Source organism: Neolamprologus multifasciatus, chromosome 6 (genome assembly GCF_963576455.1).
Source record: "Neolamprologus multifasciatus chromosome 6, fNeoMul1.2, whole genome shotgun sequence".
NCBI classification, from domain to species: Eukaryota; Metazoa; Chordata; class Actinopteri; order Cichliformes; family Cichlidae; genus Neolamprologus; species Neolamprologus multifasciatus.
Window position 1 is genome coordinate 9,725,199 of NC_140444.1, and position 23,265 is coordinate 9,748,463.

Sequence of the window (23,265 nt, forward strand, 5' to 3'; positions counted from 1 at the left end):
TTACATTATAATGTGAAGTTTTTTCTATAGCCTAAACGGTTTGCAACAACACACAAAAAGTATGGCACTGACGGTTTGAAAAAAAATATAGGCAGAGCATTTCAAGGGAGGAAAAACAGCATTTGGTGATGTCCATGACTTCAGGCTGTACGACACTGCAGGTTTTCATCCAAGGGTCAAAACAGTCCTAATATTGTGACTTAATCTAGTTGATCCATTTTCTTTTAAGCCTCTGAAAATGAGCAGCTATGTGAAAAACAATTGCTGTAATCCTTAAAGACTTTTGTTAAAGACCTTGAATTAAAGATGCAAGTCTGCACTTCAATCACTGCTTGAGTTAAAATCTATCACTATCCAAAATGGGCCAAACTGTACAGTAAAACTGCTGCTGGAACTGCCTTTAGAACAATAAAACAGGACTGATTAGTTGCCATTTATAGTTTTCAATATAAATGAAGTATCTGTAATATTTTAAAATAGAATATTGCATTAGTTATACTGCATGAACATGTAATTGTTGTTTTCCAAGTAGATTTAGAGTCCCTCACTACCTTTGCACACTTGTATCCAAGTTTAAATCATTTCCCAAACAAGAAAACAATAAACAAAGATAATTTGACTGACAGCATTATTGCTTCTCAAATATAAACATTTACTGATTGTTCTCTTTATAAGTAATGATAAACAGAACACAGTGTACATAGTCATGTAAACAGTTTCGTCAGATGTTAGAGTAATGGCCATAAGTAGTGATGTGCATCAGTTTCAGTTTAGTTGTATATGCAATTTAAAATAACACCTGAATATTCAGATTCTTGAACTAGATTATAATCAAATAAAAACTGCAAAGACACATTATTTTCCTTATCAGCAACAACATATTAAAGTTCCCTGGGTGACATATAAGCATTGTGGAAGTTATAATAAAAAGCTACATTCGGTTTCATTATTGTTGACATAAGCTCCTGTTGTTGTCCCAAAAAAAAGAAATACAATAAAAATTCACAAACCAGACAGACCCCCACACACACAAACACCGGAAATATACCAAAACTAACAATCGACTTTGCAAGGTACGAGACAGGACAAACATTTTAAGAGATTACTTAACAGCTATTGTGCAAACTGAATCTAAAGTTATAGTTTTACTACCATTGCCATATTTATGTGACTTAGTTTTAGGCACACAATTTCATAGCATGGTGGCTGAAACATACAAAGCTTAGGCCTTAAAAAGAAGCAGTAACTACAGTGAACAAGGTCATAAATAGTGAAACTAGACATCAAAACAATCCACGGCACCTCACTGACAAAGGATCCAAATGGACACAAAATGTAGATTTACCAGAGTACAAATCTGAAACAATGCATATTTCAGTCAGCGTTGCTGCATGATGGCTCTGTCTAGAGGTGTTCGTTGATACCGAGGTATGTTGATATTAGATGATGGATAAAACACCTCAGCTCTTCCCCATCATCTTCAGGAGAAGCTACAAAGAAACCAGGAAATTAAGATGATGACAAAATGTATAATCCATAAACATGTGCAGAAATTAGGTTAAAATCAACTACATTTGTTGAACATTTGATGAAAAGATAATCTACAGAGATACTTTTTTGACTTGTAAACTTTTAGTCTTTTTAGTAAAAGAGCGGCTGAATGTTAGGAGGTGAAATTTGACTAGGCTATAAGTTAATACAGTATATTGATCTCATAAAGCTTTGAAAGACAGGGTGAGTGGTAAAAAAAAGCACTGACATTAATAATAATAATTTTCAATAACTTTGGTTTTGTTTGCATATTTACCTTTGTTAGGTGATACTCTCCGTCAACCAGCTTCTCAATAATACTGAAGTGATCTGTATTCGCCACATCCTCCATGGTGACATTCAGCCCTGACGCCTCCAAAGTCTTAAAAGTAAATACAAGAGGTAGCAAGAAAAAGAGCAGAGGAAATATCAGATTTGCATAACAACATATTTAGAAAGTATATTGATGTTTCCACCAACAAAAGAAACCCCATGTTTCCGAGTCAGGATATAATGGTTGTGATTTACATCTTAAAAGATTGTTGCTTGTTGGGTGGAGACACCAAATCACCACAAGGCCAGCAGATGATTTAACAGAACATTTTAGGAATACATTAAATGTTGTTTACAAGAACAATGACAAGCATTTCCTAGCTTGAATTTAGATTTTTGGGAGCTTTTCTTGTATTGCAAATTGAATACGAGCTCTAATTGAAAATTGGACAAAACAAGCAGTGGAGCAAAGAAAAGGCATAACAAAGCATCAGAGTTTTAAAGGCTAAATCATTTATCTTGAATTATTCTTATACACTGATCATTAACTGCATCTGTTCTCAAACACGGGTACTGACTTTGTAAAATTCCTCAGACTGCTTGCGAAACTCTGGCGAGTCGTTCTCAGCAACAGCCACAACAATCTGACAGCTGCAGGAGGAGAGTTTGAGCTGAGGGACCAGCTTGCTGGGGCTGTTCCTAACTGCCACCTCCCTGCAAACAGCAGACAGCCACGAGACAGAGGAATGAGGCACTGACTGGCACCACAGGCCAACGGAGGACACACAGATGAACACCAGGACATTTACACGCACAGTTTCTCCTTTGTGTTGAGCATCACGACATTCGTTCACACAATGCTCTTTACGTCACACGGACTGGCACTTAGAGCCAAATGCAAATGGTTTACTGCAGGAGTCCTTAAACTCATTTGGACAATGACAAATGAGTTTAAGGACTTACACATTGAGAAGGAAGACAAATGTGCACATCAACCAACCTCAGCTACCAAGTTTGAGAAAGTAAGATATTTAAATTGGGAAATTGCATAAAGTGTTTACAAGTTGTGAAAGTCTAATTACTTTTTAAACCCAACTTCAGTTTGTAAACAATGAGATTACACAAACTAAGCTTCCGAGGCAACCTCCAAACATTCAGGTGTGTTAGCACCAATTAATGTAGCCTCAAGAAGAGAAGCAGGCTAGGTCTGGTAACTTATTTCTAACTACACTGCTGAGGAGGTTAAGTGATTGGTTTGGTTTGTGTCTTAGAAAGAAATTTTCCTAAAATAGTAAGAACAGAAGTGAGGTTTAACCAAACTTCAAGTGACTCAGTTTTGCAGTTGATCCTGATCCGGGTCTGGATCCAGGAATTTCAGATACGATTATTTACAATTATAACAACCATTACATAAAACACAAGACAACAAAGAAGTTAAATAAAAATTTTGAGACATCATATAAACGTTCTCTAGAACATACTGTTGTTATGTCTGCAGCACATGTAGTAGAGTAGGACAGTTTAAGAGGTAGGTTGCTAGCTAATTTTGAAAGGTTAAACTGTAACACCATAATTTTCCCGTTATTCATAAGAGTCCAGCTTACTTTATCTATATATGTAAATATGAAGATACTAGTTAATAACAAATTTTAAAGGGCTTTGAGGCCTTAAGCGCTCATAATAAACAATCAATTGAGCAAAACTGGTGAATTTGGCCTTTATCAGGGCATATTAACTTAGATCTGTTTTTGGTATAATAACCAACTAGAATGTAACTTCAACATTAAAGGGGAAAAAAAAATTCCCAGTGATTCACTTTTATTATTAGATCTGGATCATTTCCCCTTTGAATGGACAATGTTGCTGGGAATACATCTGCTGGACTACCAAAAGCACTACAGAGTCCAAGACAGGGCTTCAACAGATGTTCAGTTGAGATGATACCACATTTCTGCATCAGTTGCTTTGATTAATTTATTAACTTTTTGAAACCCACCATCTTTAAGCATAACTACTGTTACCAAGCACAGGGTCTATGTCCACATTGGTGTTTCTAAATTCAGATAACTGTAAAAAGTGAGTCGCAAATGGTGTATGTAGTTGTACTAAAGAAGCTATCCCGCAGTCTGTAGTGTAGTGAGGCACCTACTCTGTCATCTTCAAAGGCTCGTTGACGTAGGTGGACAAGATGGGCAGGAGGTCATAGATGCCACTCACAAGAAAAGCACCTAAAACACAATCAGAAAACAAAAGTGTATCATGTTTTAACCTCCTATTTTGTTAACACTAAATTACTTCTGCCTTATTATATTACTGATTACATGTCCCGTTTCAACTGACAGCCTTCACCTTTAATCTGGGGAGTGATGCTGTACTGCGACCAGTCAGTTGAGAGGACCATTGCAGCCAGGTGTGCCCCAGCAGAGTGGCCACACAGGTACAGACCGCTGAGTGAATCATCAGAACGACACACAGTGCGTTTACAACAGAGACAGTGACATTTTAGTCAGCTGCAAATAGAATTTCATTAGATTGGGAGGCTTTAAGATGACATCCTTCAAGCCTGACGATGATGAGCTTTCACATTCTTCATCATCAGGTTTAAAGAACTAAAGAAAGAAATACAATACAATCCAAATATAAAAAACAAGCAATGCTACCTGATGTGAGAATACTGCTGAACGACAGACACAATACTCCTGCGAACTTGTGATACCATCAGGTCCATGTTACCTGAGAAGAAAGGTCACAGCAGGAAGCTGACATTTTTCAGTTCATATTCTTAAATTATCCTTTTTCACCTGAGAGAACGGAAACAATACTCTCAAAAATGGAAAGACTACCTTTGGGGGCAATGTCGTAACCGACTGCAACCACCACTACACCTTTATCAATGAGCGGAACAGCCATGAACCCAGACTCCTCTTTGCTGTGTGACCACAAAAACCCAAAATGAATGACCCAGAAATCTAATTATTGAGGTTAGAAATGTAGAGATTCCAGCAACAGCACAGACCTGAGAAACTGCCAGTAGCCTCCATGTATGTAAACAACAAGGTGGACATCTGAAAGAGAGAGGATGAGGCCTGTTAATGCTATACCGGCTTCTCTGTACTGGGAGGATAACAGTGTGTGGGGCAACGATGCATGTCCGTACCCAAAGAGTTGATGTTGGGTATATAGACGTCCAGTTTCTCTCCATCTCCCTCCCCATATGGGACATTGAGTAAAGTTTGAGCCATACCACGGGCTCGCTCCGTACCTGAACAGCAGACAGCATTAGGTACAACGCCATGATTACAGATACAAAGAGACTAAATACATGTATTTCTACTGCTGACAAATTAACTAGAAATCATTCTGAGCAATGCTGCGTATTTTCATAGCAGTATATGTATTTTACCACTTAAATTAAAAACATTTATCAAAAATGAAAACAGGCAAAAATGGTGATTTCTATCAGGAAAAAGGTTTCAGGTTTAAGAAAAAATGCCCCAAATATGTTTATAGCCCTTAAAACTACATATATAATGACAGAGAGACTTATTAGCATTACTTATTCACTGAGGTTTTGTTTTTAAAAAGTACTCACACTACATTAAATATCCAAAATACGTAGTTTTATGCGTAATATGCACAGGTGTAGGATCTTGTAATCTGGCAGATTAAAGAGTAAGTCTTAGAGTAAGTCATTAAGCACTGTGAGTGTTTTTATAAATGCTGCACAATGAAAAAAATGTAGCTTCTCTGTCAGAATATGTGTCAAGGCTTCAAAGTAAGGCACAAATAATCGACCCGGACACAGATGTCCCCGAATATCCGACATTTGGCACGACACCTGTGTTCCTGCTGCCCTGCCTGTTCGCCACAGCCGGGTTTCACAGTCGTGTGTATCCAGCTTCACAACAAACCCACCTTCCTTTAAAGCCTTCACGTGGGCTTTGATCACGTCGTCGGCCGACATCCTGGGGGACCACCTGCTGGGGGAATACTGCCTCTCGAGCTCCTGCAAGACAGAGAAACTCCTGAGAGCTGCGCGGCCATGAAAGAACAGACACCAACCACCATCAGCCGGCGACCAGCGACGTAAATACGGTGAACAGCGCCGTCTGCTGCCGCAATTACACCGCTGCTTTGGTGCTTTTATTACTCCAAGTTCTTTTTCTTGTTATCAGAATGGGAGTCCTGTGATATAGTTGTGACGAAAACATTAAAAAAAATATTTGGAAGGTGAAATAGGTGAGTGAAATTACATCAGGGCTGCTAAAAAAGAAAGGAAAAAAATGCTACTGAATATTATTAAATGCACACTGCAGGAACTGTCCACAACAGTTAGACTGTGTATATTGGGCATTGTTATCTGACAATTACTTAAAAAAAAAAACTTTTACAAACTATAGTAATGTACGTGTTATTCTGTTTTATTTTGCTTTGTTAAATTTATTTTAGTAAGGAAGTAAAATGTATTTATATAGCACTTTTAAAGACAGCAATCTATTACAAAGTGCTTTACAGGGAATATAAAGACATGTCAGACACACCAACTTTATAGAGGCACTTCATCACATTATATTCAGCTTTTTATATAATTTCTGTATATTTCTTTTGTTGTAGTTTATTTAAATTTTTTATCAGTCTTTATTACACTATTTAACAGAATTCTTTTTATTTGAATATTTTACCTTATTGAACTATTTTGTTGTGTGACTTTGTATTTTTTATTGCTCTATTCCTTTTTTATTAGACTATGTTGTTGTGGGTTGTGTTTGAGTTTTGGCTGCGACATCGCAGTAATTTCCCAACTTTAGGGATCAATAAAGCATATCTTACAATCCAAAGTACCAGTATCCGGGTGTTTGCCCTCTATGGGGGATTTAATTGCGCACTCCATTTTCTCATTACACGGAAGATTAAAAAAATAATAGCAGAAAAATATGTCTTATAGGTTTTATATTACTGCCTAAGTCTGTTGTTTCAGTAAGCCAGGTAATTTTGCAGACGGTTCCTAACTCAATCCTGTGCAGGGTGGGTGATCTCTACTTGTTTTCACACTGAATTAAGACTGAACTAATCCTAATAACACAGAAAAAACAAAAATCATAAAAATTAAGCTCTTACGTCTTTCTTCATCTCTGTCCAGTGCATTATTTTTTTTCTCCTGTGGTGTTTAAAGTCGTCGCTGGCTGATGAATACAGAAGACGTGCTCTCAACTGTGGACTGAACTTCAGACTGACCCTCGTTTTAGAAAAGTAAATAAATCAGCCATTGTGGACGTGGTCGTTTATAGTTCAGAAATGTTTAACCCGAACATGTCAGACAGGTAGTGGTAGAGGCTTAAAACCGTATTGTTTACTTTACAAAAATGGGAAGTAACGGCTGCTAAAAGCTACATTTTCTTTATGTGTATCTAGTTCCGGGATTTGATCAATGTGACCATGTGACCTAAAGCACAGCTATACAGAAAGTACAGCTTAAGAAACAGTGCAGATGACACTGTTAATGTAATGTCGAATAAACTTACACTACAATGAGCCATAGGACAAGTAATAGCATAAACTATAAATTATTCAAAAAAGCTGACAAAACAAGGAAAACAGAGGGTAGCTGGAATCTATTTACCACAGTCATTTGGATGACCCATGGGGCAGCTGATGGAAAATACAGACTGTGCATTGAATGAAAATCGGATGTTTAGTCAATTAAACCTAAATAGATATTAAACAAAATGAAACATTAAAAAATGTTACAGTTAACAGTGGTGAGGTTATTTCTTGAAGAACAGAGATACATGCTTAATACATACACATACAGATGAATAGCATGTAAATACTGTGGGTCTTTAGCCTTGTGAATAAATACTTTGGCCAAAATAAGTAAACATAGGCCCACTGTTTTGTTTCATAAACACCAAAGATAATAATTACTAAACTCCATATACATATCATTGTTTTTATAAAAGGGATGAAGACAATAAATAAATAAATAAACAAGCTTTGTAATAAGGTGGTGCTTAAATGATGCTCAGTTGTTACTAAGGGGGCCAAACTTCGTCAAGAAAATATACAATATAAAACCATGGATAGATACAAGGTATGCATACAAATTCTGGCCCTATCTGAATCTCTCAGCAGACAAACGAGGCAGCATTTTTCCAATTCCATTTCATTTTTTCTTCTATTGTCCAATTGAGCCAATGTGAACTGTAGCTTCAGTTTCCTGCTCTTAGATGAAACAGGGTTGCCCGGGTGTGGTCTCCTGCGCTAGCTTCCACATGTTGTTCATTCAGAGATGCTTTTCTGCACACATTGGTTGCAACGAGTGGTTATTTGAGTTGTATTTCCTATCACCTTGAAGCTGTCTGGCTATTGTCCTCTGACATCAATGAGGCATTTTCACCCAGAGAACTGCCATCCAGTGGATATTTTCTCGTTTTTGAACCATCAAAGTAAAAAATAAAATAAAATCTCAGTAGACCAGCAGTTTCTGAAATACTTATGATCACCTTTCTTTGAACTTTCTTTGGACAGGTTGTCTTGACCACCTTGCTTCCATGATTCGATACTTGTGCAAACAACCAGTTGAACAGGTGTACTTAATAAACTGACAAGCCAGTGTATATTACAGTGAAATGTCATCAAGTGGCCCTGCAATTATATCAAACGAGTAAAATTAACCTCATGCATCTACAGTAGATACTCCTTGTATGTTAATGCATAAAATATATGAAACAAAACCTTTTGCTTTTATACTCAACTTACAAACATTACTTACATTATTTTACGTAAGCGCATAGGGGTCTTACTTTACAAATATTAACATAAAACTGTAAATTATTAAAGAAAATCTCCAAAAGTTGATTCTGTTCATCTGGACGTAGCGTTTTCTGGGAGAAACGTTTCGTCACTCATCCAAGTGACTTCTTCAGTCTCAGCTGACTGCAGGTTTCCCCAGTCTTATAAACAGTACATTTGCATAATGACTGAAACCAGCCCACTGAAGGAACAATGGGCTGTGAGGTCAGTACCTTAATCTTAATTATGCAAATTCTCATGACCATTGATCAACAACCACTGACCAAAACCCACTGATCAAAGACCACTGATCAATGGCCATGAGTACCATTCACAGAGAGTTGGGGAATGGCTGCAATCACAGCATTGTAAGATGGCATTGTATGAATTTGCATAATATTATGCGCTTTTAGCCTAAAAAAGAGAGCTTTTCTTTAGCCCTCCATTTTTTAGGCTAACGAAACACCCCTCTAGGCTCTGATTGGTCAATAGTGGCAGACATGAGCCGTTGAGCCTGTTTGGTGCAAAATATATCACGTGACTCTGTGCTGATTGGTGGAACTGTGGATAAATCCTCCGACAACTGCCGGCGCGGCAAATTCAACTTCTTGTTTCCTGACTACGTTATCGTTTTGTTGATAGTAGCGGTTGTAATTATCTGGTTTTTTGTCTTTTTTTTATTACTAAGTTATTGTGTATTTTAAATGAACATGGACTGCGTAGATTTTCCAAGAGTCCTACCAAACTCACCGAGGAAAGCCCGGGGACAAATTCAGGTAGGTGTATACAACAGAAATTACCCTCAGGTAATTAAGAAAATATAAATAACTTTAAACGGTGCATACCTGTGGTGATAAAAACTGTTATCTAACCGACTTTCACATCCTAACGTCGACTCTTTGTTGTCGTTTGCAGGTCATCTTTGGACCGATGTTTTCAGGCAAAAGGTGGGTTCTTCACTTATAAACCTAAAGAAAGCATTTTTAGAGGCGTTAATTAGCCAGCTTTTTACGTGTCCAACGTGTAAAATTATGTTAAAACAAACTATATCAAGATTTTCCGCCCAAATCAAAGCTTCCCGCCAAATTCTGCATTGTTTATCCGGCTCCCATTCATAAAAACAGTTCATGTTACTGTACAGCGTACAGTTGATACACATTAATACAGCATATGGTACATTTTAACGACCAGTACACTGATTTTTTTGCACTATTTTCATACTAATCATGTTATGTAGCATTCGTTACCGCGCTTACGTGTATAGTGTCTGTACTATAGTTTTATGTCCATGTAGAAAATAAACATCCGGCTTTAACTGATGTTTGCAAACTTTATTTATTCTGCAGCACTGAACTGATGAGAAGAGTGCGCCGTTTCCAGATAGCCCAGTACAACTGCCTGGTGATCAAATATGCCAAAGATACACGGTACTCCGACACGGGCATGGCCACTCATGACAAGTAAGCCTCGTTTTTTCTGTTTACTTGTTGTTTAGCTGAGCTGTTCATATCCACAGAAATACCCTCTGGTTTTCATAATAGGAGGAAGAGGAGACATTAGCCCTATGCAGTCTTGCTTAGTAGTTCATTTTTAATTTGTGCACAGCTGCATGCAATTTTCCGACAAGTACACCTTAGGCTGGAAGTGCTCTCCCTGGACACATTAGTTCTTAACAATAATTTTGTTGTTATACAGCAGAGGTAGAACACCTGAAAGCATAATCCTACTGATTGTCTTCATATAATAATGAACATCAAACGAATACAGCAATTAAGTAATTCTCTAAAAGGTGAGCTTTAATAAAAATAGAGGAGAAGCTGCGTTTGCTGCTTCCTTTTACCTTAATCCAAGTTATGACACGTTAGCACCAGCTGACCTCTAGTGGTGAGACTTCTCAGATGTGCATTTTCCTGTGGAGGAGTTAAGTGTGCAAATGGATTGTGTAAATATTTCAGCAGGTCAGTCACAGCAAATGCAATGACTGTGCACATCATCTGTCTGAAGTTAAGTTTCTTCTCTCTGGTACATCTTTTAGAAGCACAATGGAAGCTGTACCAGCAAATTGTTTGAGGGATGTGCGGCCTCTGGCACTGCGAGCTTGTGTGATTGGAATCGATGAAGGACAGTTTGTAAGTCTTTCTATATATTTACATTTTACATTTACCCCATTGTTTTTTGTTGTTGTTTTTTCTCTCCTTTTCTGAAAAAAAATCTTATACTGCTACCTTTCTGACTTTAAAATAAAGTCCTTGTTTTTATTAGATATTTTGATAGACATTTACTTTGTTTTTATTTAATTTTTCCATTTTAACTAATATATTGGGTTTATTCAGTTTTGTTGTTTTGGTTTCTTACACTCTTAAAATTTTAATAGCCATTGTGCTATTTTTTTTTCTTTTTAATTTTCTCTAGCCTTATTTTTAGTTATTTCTTTTATATACTTTTACTTTTTTCAGCCATTTTCTTAAACTTTGGGATTTAAAATATTTAAAGTAATTTCATTTGATGTGTTCTTATAGGCTATTCTAAACTTACATTTTAGCTTATTTTCAATTTATTTAAAATTGGTCATCACTTGTTTTGTTACTTTGTCAGCCATCTGAGGAATTACAGTTGCACTAGCCTGAATGACCAGTGCTTAAAAACATTATTTGATTTAATAGGTTTTTACTTCCATCGAGACCTTCATTAAATACTCTCTGCTTCCTTCATGTTGCAGTTCCCAGATGCTGTGGAGTTTTGTGAGGAGATGGCTAATTTGGGGAAGACAATCATTGTAGCTGCCTTAGATGGAACCTTCCAGAGAAAGGTGAGTAGTGTCCACATGTCAGTGTGATACAGGTAGACTGTGGCTGCTGCAGGGCAACACCAAGCACCGCTCTGGGGAAAAAGGGGTAACAAAATGTCCCAGATGATGAACATTTTTAAGGAAACGCTGAACAATCTGCAGGAGCAGCACTGATGCAGACGGCTCAATGCGCTCATTATTCCACACTACATTGTGTCTATTCTTTTCTTGTAATGCAATTATACCTCTGTTCATTCAGTGATATTGACTGTGCCTTTCTGCTGCCCTGCACATTCTTGTAGGCGTTTGGAAACATCCTGAACCTTGTTCCTCTGGCGGAGAGTGTAGTGAAGCTCCACGCTGTCTGCATGCAGTGTTTCAAAGAAGCTGCCTACACCAAGAGGATAGGAGCTGAAAAGGAGGTGAGGAGGCATAACTAAGGCTGTGATAAAAGAACTCTTCAAAGGGTGGTGATGAGACAGACTTAGTGTCTGTATGCAGTAAATATATTAAAAACATAAAAGAAATGTTCACTTATATTTAATTAGTGATTCTGGATTGAACTGGCACTAACCCTTCTTTGATGAGCATGATGCTGATGACTTCAAATGAATGAAAATATGCCATAGAAAATCCAGTGATATAAAATAATGAGAATTTTTCTCACCATTTCCTGTATTTTCTCCAGTGCCTTAGAGTTTTTAGATGGAGAGTCTGCAATAAATCTGTTGTATACTTATCAAGTCTTGTCTGTGTCATAGGTGGAAGTGATTGGTGGAGCGGACAAATATCAGGCAGTGTGCAGAAAGTGTTACGGAGGTCTGATGGTTGACAAAGAGAACAGTTCTCCCTTCAGGAACGAAACTCCACAAAATGCCCTCATAGGAAAACTTGTGGACAGCGGTGTTCCCAGGAAGCTCTTCTCCTCTCTACACCTCTGAAGACGAAACAAAGACTTTGTGCACAAGTTGAGACATTTAATCGTGTGTGTGTGTGTGTGTGTAAGCAGATTGCAGAGTAAATGGGTTTTTATTTGAAATAACTGAATCTTTAATTATTTGTATGTCTGCTAAAGAATTTGATCAAATCAGATTATTTGGTTTGTATTTGGTGTCTATGTGATAGATATATATATTATTTACTTGACGCACTTAATAACCTTGAATCTAAGTAAACAACCTGCTGTCACAGAATTTAGTGTTTTGGTGATATCTGTAACATTTGTTTAGGTTGCTTTTGACATCTTGAACTGTAGCATTAGTAAATGTAAGGTGTTTAACAAATGTACTGACATTCACAAGGCCATACTCAATGGAAACACAGACTCAACGTTTTACTATATATTGTAAGTAAAATGTGTGGTTAAACTCTTTGCCATTTCTGCGGAATTCTTTGCTTTTAAGATGTAAATGTTTAGTGCATACTGTGATATGTAATTAAATACACTCACAAGCATCTGAGGCCTAAAATAACCTATTTAAATCCTGGCAGAGTCAAAGGCTGTGCTGTGAGCTGTCAAGTTGGGATGGGAAAGTACAGCATATCCTCTGCAAACTATATTAAACTTGTACTACTGCAGCATATGAATGACGCAGCATGCACAAGATGCCTGAACCTATGACTTTATTCAACAGTTGTGCATCTGTGACGTTGACATGAACAAACTGAAAAAAACAAAACAGGAAATGATAGAAAAAACCAATGAACCAAGCACAATTTGATCAGTGTTTATAAAACTTGCAGACCATGCAAATCAAACCAGTCTCGCATCTAAAACATGAGGCTATGTGCGTTAACCCAATTATGATTAACGTTTAAGCAAAAGCACAAATGCAGGATACTTTGTACTTGATATGTGCAGCAAATAATCACTTTACATTTTTGTCACTTAGGCAGATATGGCTTACTTTTGAAGCTGCAAACAGGAAATAATGTTAAAGAAAAAATATAGTTGAATCATTTCAAGCTCTTTTCACTGACAACTACAGGTTGCCAATTTTGATTTCAGAACTTTCAACAGTATGGAAATTAACATAAATCATTCACGCACAGCAGTGAGGGCAGCTGTGATGCGCAGCTGCTTAACCTTAAAATAACTTCAAGATTTAATCACCATCTTACATATGTCATTCAAATTTCTCCCTTTGATGCACAAATGATAAATAAGCAATGTTTTCATACAGTTGGCTTCAGTAATTTATGCACATTTTTAAAGGAACAAACCTTATTCCCCATCCACAGATATAAAAGCAGAAGCATAAGAACAATGTTTAGTGAGTATGAGCCCATCCAACTGATAATTCAGAGTTTGCACACCCAAAACTGATGCCAGGCCAAGTTTTGAGTGTAATCAGATCGACAACAGCTGAGATTAAAAACCAGCAAACATTGTTGGGCACAAAGCAACATTGCAAAACCCCAGATTTTCTAAGTGTATGTGGTGGATGCACATGTTGCAAATTAAGCACTTATTCTGTAACTATACTAACACACTGGGTATATTTCCTCTCCCACAGTGTACACCGAGAAGCAGATAATAATCAGTGTTGAGGAAACAAAATGTCACTGAGACCTTGGAGGAAGTGTGAGGCTGATCTGTTCACAGGCTAGCAAGAAAGCATTGTAAATGGCAGTTAATAAATTACTCATCTGTATTAGGATATGGTAAATCTGTTCAATGAATGCATAGTGGAGTCTCCTCCCTCCTCTATCTTAAAGGTGGGATCAAAGTCCAATGAACGCTGCTACAGGCTGGAAACATTTAACCAACTTTTTACAAACACAAATCTGCTTTATTTGCCTCAGTCAGACTTGATTAAATTCAGGGTCCTTACAGTTGGTAAACATGGAAAAGAATAAATTTATGGATAGATCATTTTATGGTTGTATGTAGACTCCCAAGTTTCACAAAATACAACTCCGTCAGAATTTGGCTTTACAGTAGTTTTTCACACTAACAGTCAACTCGCATTTGCTAATTAAATTAATACCTCATAAACTAGTTGCATCTCCACAGGATTAATAAATTGAACAAACAAAACAAAACAAAACGTATGACCAAATAAGAAAATATAATCAGGCACATACAACCATGAAAATGGCAGTTTTACTTGTGAATTGTTTGTATAAATGCATATCCTCAAGTTCCAACAGATTCATGAGCAACACATTAAATGCCGGCCTCTTCCACTTGTGGCTGTCATAAGCACTCTTCATAATGTCACATTATGTGACCCTCTTCTACCTCCAGGATCTGCTCATTTGAGGTAAAAGTTGCATCTTTGCACAGGGGTCAAAGGTCAGATTACCCAATCATCAGCACTAATCTCAGCAGTCAGCCTGATGTCTTAAGACCTGATCACAGACCCACCGACGTAAACAGCAGTGTTCCTCTTCTCTAACATGGAGTTGCACTGTTCAGGCTCTCAAATCTGACATCGTTAAATCAGCGTGAAACTACATCAATATGATATAGCTCTGCGGGTGTGCAGTGCAACTGCAGTCAGTCCACCGATAGACGAACACCACCTGGCCCATGTGACCTCCCCTCTGTCTCAGTAGTTGGGCGGCTGGTAGCCGGCATCTACCTTGGGCGGGAGGTTTTGGGCGAGAGGAGGCTGCTGTTGGATGTCAGGCAAATTGCTGGGATAGGATGTATAAGTGGTGGGGGTGTAAGTAGTGGGATTGTAGGAGGTGGGGGCATAAGTAGTGGGATTGTAGGAGGTGGGGGCGTAGGTTGGAGGATAAGGGGTGGCAATATCCGGCACCGTCTCCGTGTAGGTAGGGATGGCAACATCCTTTATACCATGGCGGAAACGACCCAGGGCGAAGTATGTTAGGATTCCCTGCATGATGAGAATAAAAATGTTGAAGTCATTCAAGCTTCTGTGAAAAATGTGCAAGTAACTAATCACACGAGAGGCCGATGAGCAATTTTTCAGCAATAACAGAAATAATGCAAATTTTACACAAGATTAAAAAATTAATGAGAGACACTCATTATGCACTGATGAGCCAAAAACACTGAACACTTCTGCCTAAAGTGTTAAACCTCGGTTTTCTGCCAGAAGCAGCTCTGACCTGCTGAGGAATAGAAATACAATTTGAAGGGGCTCTGTGGTGTCTGGCACCAAGATGTAAGCAGCTCTTTAGAGTGGACTTATTAGGCTTTTCCTTATCCTCTGTCATAGATACACCGTTATCTTAATTTGAATGAAAAGCTACAAGACTGGGGTTAACAAACACATCTAAGTCTTGGCAAGGGAATCAGTACATTTTCTAAAATGTTAAATCACTCTTTTAAATCAGAAAAAAGTACAACATCAAGTACTCAATCAAAATATCGACAAAATACTTTCAAAACGAAATTTTACTGAATGATAAAGTGACTAAATCAAAGCCGCAATCCCACTCACCCAGGTGGCGATAGAGAAGAACGAGAAAGCGATGGTGGCACGTGCGGCGTCTTTGGGGATTGAGTGGTCATCGGGAGTTTTACTCCACTGACTGGCCAACAGGCAGAAACACACAAACCACAGGAAGGTCCACACTCCTAAAACAAACATCCAGAGAAACAGACGCACAAATGATCACCTTTTCCTCACTGGATGGAGGAACAGAAGGGTTCAGCTGAAAATACAGATATGAAAAGATAAACAACAGGATTCCCCCGTCTCCATCTGCTCGCACGAAAACGCGCCGTTTTTCCAAACTAACACTCTTTTGTTTTCCTGAAGAATGGCTGACTGTGGAAAGCCGATGTCTGTTTATTTTCATCTGAATACGTGAGGTCATACTCCTCCTCCACCCTGCAGCTCATTCCACGTCTAATGTTGCAATGATGAATACTGCGTTATGTTAGGGAAACAGTCAGCAGCCTGTCCCAGATTACACCAACACTCAGAGGCTTTCGACATGAAGACGTTTACGCTTTAGCAACAGCTTGAATGCATGAATCACTCGCTTTCTTGCGTTTTTTGACGATGGTGGTGAAAACACTTCAATCTATAATCTCCATAAGATGCTCAATTAGTTTATGATGTGATGACTGCAAAGGCTGTAGTCATTTAGCTCATGCCGAGTATCATCTTGAAAGAGAGCACTCCCATCAGGACGCAAATGATTCAGAGAACCAAGTTTAACTGCACATTTAAAATCCCTGAGTTATCTTAAAAAAAGACAAAGAAGCTCCATTTCAACAATACGTCTCAGTTTATCTACGTCACTGAAATGAATGAAAGAAGAAACATATTTCTGACCTCAAAATCGGGAAATGTTCTGTTATTTTATTGCTTATCTTAATTTGGTGTAGTATGAATGGCAATGGGAGAGCTCTTTATCTGTAGAAAAAATAAATAAATCTAAAACTTATGTAAACACAGTTAAAATGCAAAAATCTATGCCTTCCACATTGCACACTGTCCAAAGCCATCCAGTGGGCCAGACTTGAGTCTTTATTGGGCCCATTCTGGTCACTGGGCCTTTATGTTTGACACCCTTGCACTATAGGATTAAAGGTGATCACTAAGAGCTATTTTGTATTAACATGTAGTGACCCTTCCCTCTATGTCAGGAGTGGGTAATTCATATTCCCAAGGACAGATGCTCCAAAGGGAAACAACAGCACAAACAGAGTCGAGGGTACAGTTGGGGCGATCGTGGCTCAAGAGTTGGGAGTTTGCCTTGTAATCGGAAGGTTGCCGGTTCGAGCCCCGGCTTGGACAGTCTCGGTCGTTGTGTCCTTGGGCAAGACACTTCACCCGTTGCCTACTGGTGGTGGTCAGAGGGCCCGGTGGCGCCAGTGTCCGCCAGTGTCCCTCTGTCAGTGCGCCCCAGGGTGCTACAGTGTAGCTTGCCATCACCAGTGTGTGAATGTGTGTGGATGGTTGTGTAAAGCGTAGGGACCTTAGGGACTAGAAAAGCGCTATACAAATACAGGCCATTTACCATTTTACAGTTCGGTGACTCTAATTAGCTCAGGCCCAGGAGATATAGCCACCTGTCAATCAAAGCAGCCAACTTTAACTCTTCACAGAATCCAAATGAGTGAGTTATAAAAATGGTTTCGCCCTCTTTACAGCTGCTACGAATAGATAAATTACATCTAGAGGGTGAAACTATGTTTGCACCAGGCTGTAAACACACTTCTGCAAACACACCCAACCACTTTGCATCACCACCAATTATTTTGCCTGTCATTGCCTCGGGTTTTTCTGTCAGTCTCTTCTTCCTTGTGCAATCTTTATAAAAAATAAACGTTCATGCTCACCAGAGAATCCCAGGTCAGCAACGACAGCAAACCTCCTCTCCTCTGCGTTGCTCATAAAAGGCAGGTAAACGTCCAACACGAGGAAGGCCACACATGCCAGGAAAGCAATCACCCCGATACCGACTGCGTAATGACACGCCGAGTCGTTGTGATTGAAGATGCATTTGGCTTCAGCTTCGTAGTGGGTGTTGACGTAGCCCTCTCCTGTGATACAGGCAAACACCACCATGGCAAAAATCTACAGAAAAAGAGACAAGAAGGCGGGCATTAATGAAAACGAATGAAGAGTAAATAAATGCGGAATTGTTGGTAAAAGCTGATGTTTGCGCTGCTCAAAATATCTCAAACTAATCAGGGTCCAGACATCCTCCTGGACTCAATTTATGAATGATGTGTTGGGATATCTCAGTCCTGGCAGAGGTGTCCAGTCTTAAGCCGATCTTGTTTGACTTAATGTACATATAAACTTGTGACGCTCATAACTAATTCAATAAGCTAAGAGTCAACAAAAACAGATATTTTTCTATCATGTGTAACATGTGCCGCAAATCCACCATTATAATATTGTTGTTTAAAAATAAAATTCATCCAATGTGATGTTCGGCATGTACAATTGTGCCCTGGAGAGCTACAATAGGCTAGACGGAGATACTGTGTGAGCAGTTTAGAGATACTTTAGGTTTGTTAAACCAACAAGTTCTACTTTTTTCTTCGTGGTTTAAAATAGAAGAAAAAACCCCCAGAAAACCCGATAAAAATGCAGCTGCAGCTCTGTCACCGTCAGCTTCTCGCTCGCTCTCTCTTTAACATTTCTCAGGGTTATTGTCAGTTACAGTAACATTATCATCCTTTACTTGTCTCCCATCATGCACACGGTGAAACAGACCAGAGGAGAGAAACCAGCAGACTTTAAACGACAGGAAAACGCAGAAATGACTCTCATACCAAACTACAATGACAAAAAAATACAAATAATTTTTCTTGGTTGTACTATGCATTATTTAAGTAACTGATGAATAGTTACATTTATGTATTTATTTACTTGTTACATTTTGTTTCAGTTATTTTTATGCCATGTCTGATGTTAGCTCATAGTTAGGAATAAAGTTTATGAATTTTACACTGGTATAGGATCGACACTTTGTATTGCCAAGAACCCAACGACATCAGTGTCAGTACTAAAGAAGTGCTGTATCACTGTGTGTCTGTGTCTCTGCATCAAGCAGATGTTGGATATTTAGAGTGAAGTTCACCAAAATTGGCAAAATGGATGGAAAACAACAATCTGCATTTTAGATATGCTGTTGTTAATAAACATAAAACCCAGAAAAGATCTTCACCTGTCTTTGGATCTGTGAGTTCAGTGTAGCTTACAGAACGTTGATGTGCAGATCAAAAATTAAACCTGTTGGGCAAGTAAAGAACTTGTGCTTTCAAGTGTTATTTGTTTTTCAGACCTTCAAACATGTGAAGGTGTTTAACTCTTTGCAGGCATTACATGACCTTTTCAGCTCCTTCCAGACAGCCATTGTTTTAACTTTATGAAAAATGAAAGTTCCTAGAAAATACGTAATGTGCTGTAGCCATGAAGGCAACATGTAAAATACTTTTTTAAGCAGCCAATTCTTCAATAATGTGTTTTGTATGCAAAAGCTGGAAGTAGGATCAAAAAGAGGCCTTGTTTTAGAACTCATGTGAGAAAGTTAGCAAACACCCCCAGGTTTGTCTTGTCTTCACACCACATCTATCAAAATGAAATGACACTATTTAGCAACAACAAACTCACAAAAGCAGGTGACCTTTGTGGGAAATGGACAAGCTACATAATTATAACATAACATCTTTTCTTACTATCAATTCTTGAAATATGGATTTTCCTTCATGTTAGTATGTGGAGTGTTTATTCCCTCTGACAGGCTGTCCCGTGGTTGGCTTCTCTGTGCTCTGGTTACCCACCTAACCATGTGACCTACTTCTGAGTGCAGCTGCCTGCCATGTGATTCCTGAGATGCCACCAGCTTCCTAACATTGCTTATAATGAGATCTGGGAGGAGGACAGAGAGAGACTGTTTAACTGGTGGGAAGGGAAAGAAGGCCAAAGTCCTGCTGGTGGGATGAAACCAACGATACAGAAAATGAGCTGCAGACAGAGACATTGGAGAAGTGAAAAGCGGGGAGGGGGGTTCCCTAAAATGGAACAAAAGTAAGACAGGGACTTTCAGAGGAGTAGATGGAAATTTTTGTACATTTTTAAAAAGAACAGAAAGTGTTTGTCCAATGAATAACAAATGACGCACAAGTGTCACATGTTGATTCTAACTTTCAGTTGTCAATAAGCAACACAAATAAGATGTGTTTGGATGACTTGTTTTTGCATTAAACCTAAATGACACGCATTTAGTTACATAAATATACTGCAAATATACTGTTTCAGGGAAGGTGTAGCCGCTTTTAATGGCCAGGAGCAAGTGTATGCCCTTTTTTGTTTCAGGTAAGGCTGTTATAGCCCTTCCACCCAAAAAGCAAACAAACAAACAAACAAAAAACCCAAAAACAAACAGGTGCGCAAAAATATGTAACAATACAAGTGATAAAAATAACAAAAATATAAAGACTCTGTGGAAAAGAAACAACTGGACATACCCTTTATACAGGAAATGTCTTTAGTTTGTGGTCAGATTGGTCAAAACTGTTATTTAAACAACAGTTGCTGTTCATACTTAGAAAGGTCTCTCAATCATATGGAATTATAAGCGCAAACTCAGGAAGGCATGCAGGAAGTTTGCCCTGGAGAAGCTACGAAAAGCAGTAAGATGACTGAATGTAAGGTGAGTCATATTTACTAAGAAAGCTGGTATAAAATAGGAAGATAAATTCCACAATCATGTTGTTGGAAAGTTCTGAGGAACTGGAAGCGTTTCGCACTTCTCCTTTTCCCATGTTTTGGAGCACACTATGTGGTAATGCGGTATTCCAATAAAGGTTAAACTGTGTTGAATGATATTGCAAAAGTTTTTGTATTAAAAAAAAATATTTGCCTAGTTACAACAGCCGGGCAACATATTCCATTCACTGGTACACAATTCATTCGTTACACACAATCCTGCAATCCATGCCAGCGTTAATGGAAAATGAAAAAAAAAGTTAAATAAAAACTATGATAACACTGGTCCCAGGACCAGGTGTGCGACTCTTTTGTGCAATCATACATGCAGGTGTCATTTTCTAAGATTAAAATCACCAGAGATACACAGTGATCCAGCCTGGAAGAATCTGAGATGAGCACAGCTGCACTGCATATGTGTGCGAGTCAGAGGGGGAGATCAGTAGCACACATTTACCAAGCATAACAGAGTAGGGGGTGTCACCTTACCTGCCTGTTAGCCCCTGTTTACCACTGACACACACATGCACACAGACAACAGCTACAGCCAAGGGCACAGTCTGTCCTCATCTGCCACACTAAAAACTGTTCACTCTGCAGGTTAATGTGTGCGCTCGTCTTTGCCCGGGCCTGTCCTGCACGGGAGAATATAAATCTTCATTTACAAAGCACACGACAGCCAAGCTTAGTACATTCTGTGGAGATGTAGTGGCTCGATTTCAACTAGGAAGTGTTCAAGGACAGAAAAAAGGTCCTTCGGTGTCTGCTCAGTCACTCAGGGTTGCACAACAGTATGTTTTTCACTATATCGACGGTCTCATTGAGATTCATTTAGGACTTTGCGCATAACAAATTCTGCGTGCCTTAAGATTTACCCAGCAACAGGTGATTAGGGCTGTAAAAGTTCCGAGAACTTTCTCTCAGCACGATTTCCCCTTTTTAATGCAAACACCACCTACTCTGTCGCTTCAGCCTCGAATAATAAAGACTTTTAAAAACATCGACTTCCATCCGCTGTGTGAAGTGAAATTATGAGAATGTAATCTCGTGGATTATAAGGAGATAATTATTAATGCCGATATCTGGCAGGTAGTGTTTTCCCGGAAGTGCAGTTTTCAGTCAGCAGCAGCGGGGGTGACCTGCGGCGCTGTCACGGAGAGTCTTGCTGTAAATACGACGCCCGCCGGAGGAAGCGCACAAAGCTGCCCGCTGTCCCGTATTACCAACATATCTCATCTCTTCACCTCTGTGCGCGGACTTGCTCACATACCCCGCTGGACCTTCAGTTTCAAACACAAACAGCACTCACCCAGCTGAGAAAGCGCACGATGGTCTGAGGCTGGCGGATAAACTTGTAAAAGTCGAAACCTCCTCCTGCGAGCGCAGCTCCGTACGCACTTACACCGCCCGCTTCCTCCATGTCTGCCATTCAGCCGATCCTCCGGTGCGAGTAGACCTAAGGGGAAAGCAACGCTCCGGTCACAGTCGACTAAAACTACCAGCTACCGCCGCCTCCTGCACTCAAGTGGGACCAGCTCGGAGACACCTGAGCTAGCGGCTGTGCGCAGAAGGGGCGGAGCTACACAGAAAACTGTGGCCAAGTTACTCTTCAGCGGGAAATACGTCGTAACAAAACTTGGTGGCGAAGTATACTATCAGCTACTGTGATTGGTCCGCTCAGGATTACCGACGCTTACTGCGCGTTTTCGGCTATTTTTTCACTGGAGTCTTCAGCGAGAGAACAACAACCATCGCGATAATACGATCATAACAACTATAAGAATGATAATAATAACAGCGTCAACATAAGGACTCAAAAACGCAGACAAACTATCAGAACTGATGAGATATGGAAACGCTAGCGGGACAAATAAGTTTGCCTCTGAAAAACAAACAAACAAAAAAACAACGCGCACACACACACACACACACACACACACACACACATTCATACATCCCATTACTTCAAGTACTTTTTGCACAACCCATTGTTGCACTTTTCTGCTGCACTGTTGTGTGTCTCTGTTGTTCAATGTTTGAACACTTGCACTTCATGTAGTTCTGTGTGGACTACATGAAGTGTCACACACACACACATACTTGCCTTTTATATCTAAGTGAGGAAATCTAATTGACATAATGCGTTCCCTAAACCTAACCATCAAAAATGAATGCCTAACCTTTAGCCTAAACCTAACTAGAACCTATCTCTGACACTAAAACCACATTTTGAGCGTCAAAAATGCCTTCAAACTTGTGTGGCTCAGAAATTGGTTGGTTACTTATATTAGTAGATAGACCGTAGTGAACATGATTTATGAAGGGGTTGTACATAAAATAAAGAAAGAACTTGTTTTGAAGTATTTTTAACTCTGCATATTTGTGCCAATATTGTCATCAGTCCAGTCATTTTTGTTTACTTCCAGTAAGTTTTTAGAACTGTGATGTTATATGTGTTACAGTTTCTGCTGCCCCCTCGGCTAGATCTCTCTTGAAAAACACATTTTTAATGTCAATGACACTTTTTACCTGGATAAATAAAGAATATATAAAAGTCTGGTTGCAGCAGCTGCTTTTTGATAGGAATGCTCTTTCTGGCACGAAATTACTTGATATGATTGATATTTAGTGATATGACTCACCTATTTTTGACAGATTTTAAGTCAAAAGCCATTTATAACAGCTTAAATTGCCTTAATCATTTTTTATTTAAAAAAATGTTTTTTTAAA

The 23,265-nt window shown here is 38.9% G+C and overlaps 3 protein-coding genes across 4 annotated transcripts; 1 reads left to right on the forward strand and 2 right to left on the reverse strand.

Annotated features, from left to right (window-relative positions):
• Positions 1-628: 628 nt before the first annotated feature.
• Positions 629-7,227, reverse strand: afmid (arylformamidase). The gene is made up of 11 exons (XM_085163978.1): positions 6,922-7,227; positions 5,719-5,809; positions 4,961-5,065; positions 4,820-4,868; positions 4,647-4,732; positions 4,464-4,536; positions 4,153-4,250; positions 3,953-4,031; positions 2,382-2,517; positions 1,808-1,912; positions 629-1,490 (listed from the first exon to the last, which is right to left on the reverse strand). The coding sequence occupies exons 1-11, from the start codon at positions 6,946-6,948 to the stop codon at positions 1,461-1,463; spliced, it is 879 nt and encodes a 292-aa protein (XP_085020104.1). The 5' UTR covers positions 6,949-7,227; the 3' UTR covers positions 629-1,460.
• A 1,958-nt stretch (positions 7,228-9,185) lies between these two features.
• On the forward strand, positions 9,186-14,210 carry tk1 (thymidine kinase 1, soluble). The gene is made up of 7 exons (XM_085163981.1): positions 9,186-9,371; positions 9,511-9,542; positions 9,942-10,055; positions 10,631-10,724; positions 11,315-11,404; positions 11,686-11,805; positions 12,145-14,210. The coding sequence occupies exons 1-7, from the start codon at positions 9,300-9,302 to the stop codon at positions 12,322-12,324; spliced, it is 702 nt and encodes a 233-aa protein (XP_085020107.1). The 5' UTR covers positions 9,186-9,299; the 3' UTR covers positions 12,325-14,210.
• On the reverse strand, positions 13,083-22,135 carry syngr2b (synaptogyrin 2b). 2 transcript variants are annotated; one of them, XM_085163980.1, is made up of 5 exons: positions 21,845-22,135; positions 17,652-17,889; positions 15,799-15,935; positions 15,107-15,228; positions 13,083-15,076 (listed from the first exon to the last, which is right to left on the reverse strand). In XM_085163980.1, exons 1-5 carry the CDS (start codon positions 21,962-21,964, stop codon positions 14,938-14,940), a joined length of 756 nt encoding a protein of 251 aa, XP_085020106.1. In that variant the 5' UTR covers positions 21,965-22,135; the 3' UTR covers positions 13,083-14,937. The 2 variants fall into 2 exon arrangements, with proteins under 2 accessions (XP_085020106.1, XP_085020105.1); XM_085163979.1 differs by having other exon boundaries at positions 13,083-15,228; positions 21,845-22,127.
• Between the last annotated feature and the right edge of the window lie 1,130 nt (positions 22,136-23,265).

What these genes read in the sequence shown, in the direction of transcription:
- syngr2b (XM_085163979.1), bottom strand. Translation starts at nt 21,964, where the DNA reads ATGGCAGACATGGAGGAAGCGGGCGGTGTAAGTGCGTACGGAGCTGCG. An exon ending in TCGTGCGCTTTCTCAGCTGG is followed by an intron (nt 17,890 to 21,844) that starts GTGAGTGCTGTT and finishes CTTTTTCTGTAG; the next exon opens with ATTTTTGCCATGGTGGTGTT. An exon ending in TGCTGACCTGGGATTCTCTG is followed by an intron (nt 15,936 to 17,651) that starts GTGAGCATGAAC and finishes TGTTTGTTTTAG; the next exon opens with GAGTGTGGACCTTCCTGTGG.
- tk1 (XM_085163981.1), top strand. Translation starts at nt 9,300, where the DNA reads ATGAACATGGACTGCGTAGATTTTCCAAGAGTCCTACCAAACTCACCG. An exon ending in GGCATGGCCACTCATGACAA is followed by an intron (nt 10,056 to 10,630) that starts GTAAGCCTCGTT and finishes TACATCTTTTAG; the next exon opens with AAGCACAATGGAAGCTGTAC. An exon ending in GAATCGATGAAGGACAGTTT is followed by an intron (nt 10,725 to 11,314) that starts GTAAGTCTTTCT and finishes TTCATGTTGCAG; the next exon opens with TTCCCAGATGCTGTGGAGTT.
- afmid (XM_085163978.1), bottom strand. Translation starts at nt 6,948, where the DNA reads ATGCACTGGACAGAGATGAAGAAAGAC. An exon ending in CAGCAGTATTCTCACATCAG is followed by an intron (nt 4,251 to 4,463) that starts GTAGCATTGCTT and finishes TGATTCACTCAG; the next exon opens with CGGTCTGTACCTGTGTGGCC. An exon ending in AGTCTGAGGAATTTTACAAA is followed by an intron (nt 1,913 to 2,381) that starts GTCAGTACCCGT and finishes TTTACTTTTAAG; the next exon opens with ACTTTGGAGGCGTCAGGGCT.